General features: G+C 36.3%; 1 protein-coding gene across 1 annotated transcript in view; it reads right to left on the bottom strand.

Annotated features, from left to right (window-relative positions):
- The window catches only part of LOC105923919 (up-regulator of cell proliferation), a 15,601-nt gene extending 10,311 nt beyond the window's left edge, over positions 1-5,290 (bottom strand). The window contains exon 1 of the mRNA XM_036147046.1: positions 5,221-5,290. Within this exon, the coding sequence (XP_036002939.1) occupies positions 5,221-5,290 (70 nt within the window). The remainder of the gene's footprint in view (positions 1-5,220) is intronic.
- Positions 5,291-10,581: the final 5,291 nt, after the last annotated feature.

Below are 10,581 nucleotides of genomic sequence, written 5' to 3'. Positions count from 1 at the left end.
GGAGGAGCTGGCCCAAGTGGCTGGGGAGAGGGACGTCTGGGCCTCCCTACTGAAGCTGCTACCCCCGCGACCCGACCCCGGATAAGCGGAAGAAGACGGACGGACGGACGGAAACTACAGCAATAATTTCTCTTAGGTTATTTAGTTTAAATAAAACTGATTTAGCCCAATTACATGAAAAAGACAAAATTCTTGGATTTTTGTTAAAGAGCTGTATAGCTGTATAGCTTATTTTTATTTCAGAGTAGGGGTCCTACCAAGGACTGAGAGATGTGTGCATCTTTCAGAGTTCCACTCTTGTTTCCATTAAATCAAGGGTGTCAAACCTACGGCCCGCGGGCCTGATCCGGCTAATTTAGTCTGGCCCTGTGGCTAAATGCATTATCATTATAAAAAAAAAAAAAAAAAAAAAAAAAAAAAAAAAAAAATTCCAACGTCCTGTCTGGCAATGTGTCAATAAGAATTGTTGTCTTAAAGCCAAAAAGAGCTCATCAGATTTGACTTTCACAAGTGGAGCAGTACTGCTTTTGCCATAGTACTCCGCTTGATTTATTAATGTGAATAGTTTTATTATGATTCATGCGGGAAATATCTCAAATGATATGGACACTACAATGGGAAAGTAGGAGAGGAAAGGAAGAAGAAGAAGAAAAAAAGAAAAGGTGAAAGAAAGAAGAGATAAAGGAAGAGAATGATAAAACAATTATTGAAAAAAACATGCACTTCGTTTAATTGAAAATATGCAGTTCCTATGTTGTCCACGAGGGGTACTGTGTTTTAAGCAGATTAAGCTTCAGGTGTGGAAAAATTTTAATCATTCCTTAATTTTTATCTGTTTGATGTATTTTGTCATGTAGGACAGCGTTTTTAAGTTCCAAAAAATGTGAATAAATGTTTTTCAGCATTGTACAATCACTGTGATCAGTTCTTATGCATAATGCACAAGTAAATGTTTAACTGAGTAAAAGTATTGTTGAAATTGCACATACTTTTCTTAAAAACGCTGAGGTTATTCATAATGTGTAAAAGTGAAATTAATTTAATATAAAAATCAACAACAAGTCCCCTTTTATTAGTTCTATTTAATCTTGCAATGAGTTTACTCGTGTGGCCCTCATGAGATCAGATTAAGCTGAATGCGGCCCCTAAACCAAAATGAGTTTGACACCCCTGGCCTAGAACAACTTGAATGTGAGAGCACTGAATCAAACCCACTAACCTTCTGAGATTCCAGGAGGATGCACCAGCTCTGATGATTGGATCCAAAGGCTCTGTCTAAGGCCATTATTCCTGTCCTCTCACCCCACAGTAGCAGATCTGATTTAATGTTAAACAATGTTAATGTCATGATAGTGGGGGATTTTAATGTTCATTTTGACACTGAATGTGATCACCTTAATGTAGCCTTCAGTGCTAACCTAGATTTAATTGGTTTCGCTCAAAATGTGCATAAACCAATGCATTCTTGCTTTCACACTTTGGACCTTGTGCTGACATATAGCATTAATCGGGCTACATCAAAGCTTGATTTTTTTGTTGTTTTTAACAACAACATTTAGGGTTTAGGCTTTTTAGATATTTCAAAACCATAAGCTGTTGCCTAAAAACTGAATTATCTCTGTATCTCTCGGACTGTCTTGGCACCTCTCAATTCCTCTCTCTGTATATATCTTCATCTCTCACTCTCTTACCTTTTGCCTCTCTATTGTTGTTTTTTGTGCCTGTTTTTTTTTTTTATCTCTCCACAGTAGCTGCAACTTGCCTGTCATTTTGCTTAACTGAGACACAGTCCTGGAGGTGGAGTTTTTCCAGGCTGCTGCCGCTGGCAGCCTTGTGTTCTCCTATGGACGATAAACTCGACCTGGCTCTGAGTTTATCAGTGTCTCTCTCCTGGATGAAGCTACTTCAGCAGCTACTATTGCAACCAACCTTTAACTATCCCATAGAAGTACTCCTTCAGTAAACTACCCCAGTGCTGCTGTGCTAATTTTGTGTGCCTGCTCTGTCCTCTCAAACTCCCAGAATCAAAATCAGAAACAAGTTTATTGCCAAGTAGGTTTGCACTTACAAGGAATTTGACCTGGTGTTGAAGATGCAGACAAAATAGATATGTATACAGAATCTAGAGCTAGAGCAGAAGGCCGTTCACTTTGAGCCTCGTTCTGCTGGTGGTGTCATCCTGTTAAAGGGGATTTTTTTCTCCACTGTTGTTACATGCATGTACAGTATGTTAAAAAAAAGTCTACAACAATGCAGATGTCAACGACTCGATGCAATCTGCTGGGTTTCCTTAGACAGAAAACCATTGACCAATCTGCCTGTACGATTTGATTGAATTGACTTTGTAAAGTGCCTTGAGACAACAATTCACTGTAATATTCTGAGTTCTGTTCTGGTTTATGTTAGTTTTAGTTTTCCTTCTCTTTCCTGTCTTTTATTATCTGGCTGTTTTGAGTTCTGTCTAGTCTGGATTCTTGTTTAGGTTCGTGTTTACTGTTTTAGATATGTCTTCAGATGCTTCTTAGTTTAGGTTTGAATTTTTGATCTGTTCCTGTTTTGAGCCTCAGCACTGATGTCTGGTCTAATTACTTACTCTGCACACCTGCCTTACTCCACCCCTGCTGCAATTACCTCTCACCGGTTTTACCTGATTCCACCTCCATATAAACTGCTGAGACCAGACATCAGTGCCAGGTCATCTTGTTGAGTTATGGGGGAGTCTCCTTCTGCAAGATTCTGTTTTTTGCTTTTGGATTTTTGACCCCCTTTGTCTCCAGTAACCTGAGCCATCCTGTCCTGTCTGTGAGCCATATAAACAAAGCACACAAATCTACAACTGATAATACAAATAAACAAACTTAAAGTTAAAATGAATACTGGGGAAACTCATATAAATATCAAGACAGAGGAAAAACTTAAAACACAAGACAGAACGAGATAAGAGCTAAACCAAGAATCTTTATTATTATTATTATTATGACAAGTGGATTATACTAAAATATAGAAAATAATACAATTGTCAGACAAACACAAGACCATATCTAGCAATGGCCGATGCCGTAAAGAGTGTTTGAATTTAAATATACTTCTCAAAAGGGAAATATGTAAAGGGACAAGATTTTCAAAACATTGCTACACCCATACAGCAAAAACATTATTAAAATACAAAGAATTTGACATCAAACTAACCTAAATTACGTTTGTTAATTTAGCACAGATTCCCAACAATTGTCATCTTAAAAGATTTTAGAATACAGAGATAATCACGTTTCTATTTTAAAACATACAATCAATTCTAGAGACGGATATAGTCATGATCATTGTCAGGTCTAAATACCTAAAACATCATACAACACAGGGAAAGAAAGGCACAAAGACAATTAGTTTGGTTTGGCTCGCGATGAGAGTAGGAAAAGACCGTACAGTTACAATATCCAACCCACTCTGCCGGTCCCAGCATTCTCCTCTCGAATTTATTAAGTTTGGGGCGTTTCCCTAGTTGCAGGACTGAGGCTGTACTGAAGGGTGGGGCAACAGATAGTTTAAGCCTCAGTTGTCAACAAAGATACACAGCTGAGTAATCAAGTTCAGTCAGCATATATTCTTGTAGCTGAGTCTTCTTGTTTCAGGAAGGGAAGAAACAGAGTGTCTTCTGTTTCTTCACAGGGACATGATTAAGCTATCATGTGAGTAATATGATTATATCAGAAGCTTACATTACTACATCATAACAAGATAAATCGGTTAATGAAGTATAAACATTAATCCAAACAATCATACATTACAGTTTGGTCCCCTTATAAATTTGTACAATCAGGTTCAGTTAGTTTTTTATTATGTAGAAAAGTCTTTGGTCTAAGGAAACTAAACAGAAGAGCATCAAGTGACTGGCTGTGCAGCATCACGCCTGCTGAACAACCATTTTAACAACAGCAAACAATTTTAATTAACGAAGTAATAAACAATGAACTATTAGTTTATATTTAAACGCCACGAATATTTACTCAAACTTAAATGGTTCATTCGATTTAGTAGCACAATTAAGTGTTTTTCAACAGAGTAAACATTTTCTGAGGAGATACTTTTTTAAACAAAACTTCAAAAAAGAATAGAATGATAAAATAAAGATAAACTGTAAAAATGTTTAAGAAGAACATTCTTTCAAAAAATAGGGTGCTATACCGAAAGATATTTTGACATTTCATTTTGTCTTTAGTAGAATAGAGTACTCTATCTGCAAATTGGGTTGGCTTAAAAACTCTTTACATGTAAGAACTGTGTTATTTTGTTCTGCCTTCTTTCAACTACATCTTAGTTATGATATCACTTGATGTAGAATGACTCCGTGAGACTTTCCTTTACTGCCTTGTTGTTCTGTGATTTTCTTCTGAGAAGCAGGAATGTCAGCGGGCTGTGCATAATATTATGCATGGAAGAAGATTTTTCTCTATGTGCATTGCAAAGGGAAAATATTGAGTGTGATGAAGATGAGGCCATGTGGCCTAATCATCAAGAGAGAAGAGACTAGAAGAGACAGACAGCTCTAGTATCTTCTGTTGGAATATTTCATTTGTAGCCACAATCTTAAAAAAAGTGACTAATCAAAATAATTTGCATCACAGCATATCTGGATATATTATCATATTCTGGATCAATTTTTTTGTAAGAAGGCAAATTTGACAACAAATGACACCGACATGCAAGCTGCGTACAGTCTTTGGCTACAATGAACCAGCAATGCTGCACTGATTCAAATTGAGTGTGGTATGTTGTATTTTGTTGCCCCTTGTGTAATGAGTCATTGGAAGGGCTTAAACATTTGTGAGCAAGTTGTGTAGTTTGAGGGCAAAATGCGCTTTTTGAGTTTTTTTGGCAGAGTTGGAGCCTTTTGCAAACAAAATGTGTAATTTTGACCATTGGTTCCACTGTTTAGGCCTCTGCGTTAACTGTTTTGAAAAATGTGGGTTTTGAGTTGACTGCTGCGTCAAAGCAATCAATAAAAACGGTAAATTACAGATAAACAGAAATATGTTGTGCAGCATCATATTACAAGTAAGTATTTGAGTTACATCATGTTAAAAAGAATATATGAGTCAAATAATGTCATCAGAGATATTTAGAGCCATGGAGTGGCCATGGTTCTGTTCCCTATATAAAACTGTCATGTCGGGCAGACAATCCAGAATGTCCTCGGAAAGGAGAATTTCCCCGTGGCCCCACCGGTGGAGAGGGCACACCGTACACCGACCTTCGCCAGACCCTTCAAACCCGACGGCCCACCCAGGCCCATCCTGGTGAAGTTTTTGAACTGTTTGACAAAGTAAAGAAAAAACTTCGTGGGACTGACATGAAATACTTTCTGCAGTATCCCAGCACGTTGAGAGTCACTGTGGAGGGGAAAATAAAACTATTTCATTGCCCAAAAGACGCCGAGGCATTTCTCCGTGACATCCCAGCGGAGAGGGGCCGTAAGTAATGTCCCTTCTTGTACTGTTCTGACTGAATTCTGATATTAAAATGACAGCTCATGTGAACTGCTGAGGCTCACTGGCATGCATTGCATAGAATTGAAGTGCTTGCCGTAAAGCGGCTGTGGCCATACACACAACTGCTGAAAACTGTCGCAAAGGTCGATCATTCGGCACAACATGTAAACATGTATCTTCATTCGTTCTTACTTTCTTTCGTTTCTCGTTTTTCTTTACTTTCCTACCTTCTTCTCTTTCTTTTTTCCTTAAAAAGAAAAATATACTTTTGGCCTTTTCAATTAGAGTGTGGAATATAGTGCACATGCAGCAATTAAAAAAACAAATGTATATGTATGCATGTATGTATGTATATATATATATATATATATATATATATATATATATATATATATATATATATATATATATATATATATATTGCCTGCAATGAGTGGGTGGAATGTGTGTGTGTACTTTTGTGTGTGTGTATTTCTGCATATGATTCTGATTCTGCATATGATATGATGGTGTAGATGTTTAAAAATGGGGACTGGTGTGAAGAGTGAAAGGTGCCTTTATGTTTGTATGGAAGGTTTATGTGATTTTGTATGTGAATGTGGCCCAGTGTCTCTGAAACTGTACACTTCCTTCCATTTTTTTTACAAGAATCATGCTGAGTGATGATAGTGATGACTCCTCAAGTTCTGAAGATTTGAGTGTGATCTGCCATAGTTTAAATGCACAGAAAAACTTTTCCGATAGTATTGACTACAAGTTCCAAAACGATATGAACAGCCTTGATCCTGATATGTACGTTTACCAAAAGGAAGGTGACAATTGTTTATATTACACAGAAAATACTCTTAAAGATACACTCAATCAAAAAATGTCTTTGGTGCACTTTAATAGTAGGAGTCTACACATCAAATTTTGATAACATTAAAGATTATTTAAATCAATTTGAAACACCATTCAGCATGGTTGCCATCTCGGAGACCTGGTTAAGGGGAGATGAAGAGTTTCAGTTTCACTTAGATGGTTATGAAATGTTTTGTATGAACCGAATACATAAGAGAGGAGGAGGAGTAGCTTTATATATCGACAAAAATATGAACTGTAGTATTATAGAAGAAATGTCAATGTCAGTTGAGGAACTTTTTGAATGTGTAACAGTAAAAATTTCACATCCAAAAAGTAAAAACCTTATCATAAGCTGTATGTATAGAGTCCCTGGATCTGATATGAAACTATTTATGGAGTGGATGGATAAATTATTTAGCAATAAAGACACAAAAGATCTGATACTTTGCGGTGACTACAATATTAATATTTTAAATCCCACGAAACATGGCTTGACAGATGAATTTATTACCACAATGTTTACTCTGGGCTTGCATCCTCTGATCACCAAACCTACCAGAATTACAACTTATAGTGCAACATTAATCGACAGTATTTTTTGTAATATTCTGGGAACCAAAGTAATTGGAGAAATATTAGTTAATGACATTAGCGATCATTTACCAGTCTTTATGGTATATGATATTGAGTATAATAAAAACAAAGAACTGGATTATGTTTCTTATAAAAGAACTGTAACGGAGCAATCTATAGCTTCTTTAAAAAATTATCTTGCCTGTCACAACTGGGAATCTATTTATGAGGAGACTGATGTAAATGCAGCTTATGACTATTTTCTTAATACATTTCTTTCAATTTATGAAAAAAACTGTCCCTTTAGAAGTATTAGGATTAAATGTGATACAAAAACACCATGGATGTTTAAGGGGCTATTAAATGCATGTAAAAAGAAAAACTATTTATATAATCAGTTCCTGAAAAGAAGAACAATAGAAGCGGACTTTAAATATAAAAGATATAAGAATAAGTTAACATGTATAAAAAGAGAATGTAGGAAACAATATTATTCTGATCAACTTAATAGGGAAAAAAATTATATAAAGGGAATTTGGAATGTTATTAACACTGTCATTGGACGTGGATCTAGTGGACCATATCACCCGGAATATATTGTTGAGAACAATACAGTTATAACAAACAAAGAAGAGATTGCAAATGGGTTTAATGATTTTTTTGTTAATGTAGGACCAGAACTTGCTAGGAAAATTCCAATTGAAGACGATTGGTGTAGTAAATTAATAAATAACAATTTCAATTCAATGTTTTTGGCCCCTACAAATGAACAAGAGGTTTTGAGTGTATTTAAAAAATGTAAAAACAAAAAGTCACGTGACATAGATGACTTAGACATGAGATTGGTTCGACGGGTGGCGGAAGAAATCATCAAACCATTTACACACATTTGCAATCTATCCTTCCAAAATGGACTCTTTCCCAACAGAATGAAAACTGCTAAAGTAATCCCACTCTTCAAATCTGGAAATAAGAATACTTTCACCAACTTTTCGTCCGGTTTCACTCTTGCCACAGTTTTCTAAATTAGAAAAATTATTTGACTTGCATTAATTGATTTAATTGAAAGCATTACAGATGGCATTGATAAATGTACATTTGTTTTGGGAATTTTTATTGATTTACAGAAGGCATTTGACACTATTGATCACGGTTTACTATTAAAAAAGCTGGAAAGGTATGGCATCAGAGGGTTACCTAACGAGTGGTTGCAGAGCTATTTGGAGGATAGAAAGCAAATTTTACAGTTTGGACAACATAAATCTGGGCTCAGGGGCATAACATGTGGAGTACCGCAGGGCTCCACGTTGGCTTTGAGGCGAGTTGAGGTGTGACGCAACGAGAAGCGCAACAGTTCAGTCTAAATAACATGGCGGCTTCAGCCGATGAAACTAGCGTTAGCGTGGCTATCGAGCAAGTTTTATCGGAATTACAGAGTATTTCTTTGCTGAGCTAACGAGCCTTTACCTGCAGCAGCAAGAGTAGCTTGGCTTGTGGTTGTGTTTTCGTCGTCGCTCGTAACAGAGCGACGATGAATCTGATTGGTTCATTTGGCCCGTCTATCACCAACATAGGCCAATCAGCTAACCAGTATTTTCGCCCCTTCCCAAAATTACTTCAACGGAAGGTTTCCAGATGGATATGCGGAGCAAATCTATCTGGCGGAGTCAGGTAACCAATTTGGGTCCAACTTTATTTATTATGTATATAAATGATATTTGCAATGTGTCTTCTGTTATGAAGTTTGTACTTTTTGCGGATGATACTAGTATTGTATGCAATGGAGACAACTTGGAGCAACTTTTGGCGCAAGTAACAATCGAAATGAACAAGTTAAAGAAATGGTTCAACAACAATAAATTATCATTAAATTTGAAAAAGACTAAACTAATGTTATTTGGAAAACGGAAAACTAATGTACCAGTTGAAATTATTATTGATAATGTAAGCATAGAGAGGGTTAAACAAAATACTTTTTAGGGTGTGATTATAGATGAGACATTGTCCTGGAAAGATCACATTAATTATTTGCACACAAAAGTTGCAAAATGTGTGGGAGTGATGAACAGAGTACGTCACTTCCTCAGTCAAAATGCATTGTGTATCATTCACTTGTTATGTCATATCTGAATTATTGTATTGAAGTTTGGGGAAACAACTTTAAGACCAATCTTCAGCCCCTGGTTACACAACAAAAAAGAGCTATTCGAATCGTTCATAAAGTAAATTATTTACATCCCACTAATTTATTGTTTCTAAAATCTTCCAATTTAAAATTGTTTGATCTTGTAAATTTAAGGACTGTGCAAATAATGTTCAGAGCGTCAACTGGCTCTCTTCCAGAAAATGTCTTAAAACTCTTTCAGGAGCGGGAGGCACTTCGCACTTATAATCTTAGAGGCGAAAATCAATTATACCAACCAAAAGTAAGAACTACATTGAAATCAATGTGCATCTCAAGTCGTGGTGTCACCCTCTGGAATAGTTTAGCGGAGGAACAAAAGTGTTGTGAAAACATGAATCTTTTTAAAAAAATATTTAAGCGGGATGTCCTGAGAAAATACTTGGAAGAGAGTGAGTGATGTTCTATGAGGGTGGTGTGGTGTAGGGAAGGGGATCGTTGGGCCAGTGTGTTGTCTTGTATGCATGAGTGTGGATGTGACGTTTGTCTTGTCTTTGTCTTGTCGTTTGCAGGTCTTGGGAGTGTCCCTAGGATGAGCGGGAGGGGATTGGACATGTAGAAGCTATTGCTTCTTCCATCCCCCTTTCAAGCCATGCATATGTATTGTTTATCAGTATATGTATTGTAAATGTGTGCAGGTTTGAAATAAACTTTTGAAATGAAATGAAATGTGGTGCACACATCATTTTATCATACGTGATGAGATATTTTTATCATTACACAATCCCTGACACAAAGCAGTCTTAAAAATATCATATGAGGGATAGTGCCTTTAAGAGGAGACAGAAGACTGTATTTATTGAGGAAGGTTAGGTCCTCCAGTGTTTGCAGAAGGATGCTGCAGATCTTCTCTGTTGTGTAGTGTGTGATGTCTGTTGTTGAAGAAGCTTAACAAGCTAATAAAGAAGGCCGGTTCTGTTATGCCGATTCTTTCAGACCCACCAGAGATTATTTTACAAAGGATTATTCTTTAAATTAAGAACATTAGGGACAACCCTGAGGATCCTCTTCAGATTGTTGTTCAACAACAGAGTTTCTTCTGTGAGACGTTGAGGAAACTCCTAAAACAGTTAAACCAACACAAGTTATACCAGTTAATTTCCCTTTGTAAAGAATATTATATTTTTTTTATTTAATTTGATATCATTTTTAATAGGTAAATACTCACTGATAATGTTATTTTCACAGAATTAGTGCTTAGAATTAGTCCTTAATTCAAAAGGTTTTTGCAAAAGTGTTGAGCACAGCTTTAACAGTTGCAGCCACAGGTATGGAGGTGACTGCACTTTCACACAATAAAGGTTTCTGTACAGGTAAAAGCTTTCACAAAAAATTTTAAGTTCAGGCTGTTTCCTGTCCTTAAGTTTTTATGTAATTATAATTCAGCCCGTAACTTCATACATCCAGCTGTTTTACACATTAGGATCTAAATTTACACATTTAAGTATAGGTGTAACTGACATTCACAATAATACACATGCATAGATTTTACTCCAG

Source organism: Fundulus heteroclitus, chromosome 14 (genome assembly GCF_011125445.2).
Source record: "Fundulus heteroclitus isolate FHET01 chromosome 14, MU-UCD_Fhet_4.1, whole genome shotgun sequence".
NCBI classification, from domain to species: domain Eukaryota; kingdom Metazoa; phylum Chordata; class Actinopteri; order Cyprinodontiformes; family Fundulidae; genus Fundulus; species Fundulus heteroclitus.
This window is presented reverse-complemented; position numbering and strand designations above follow the sequence as displayed.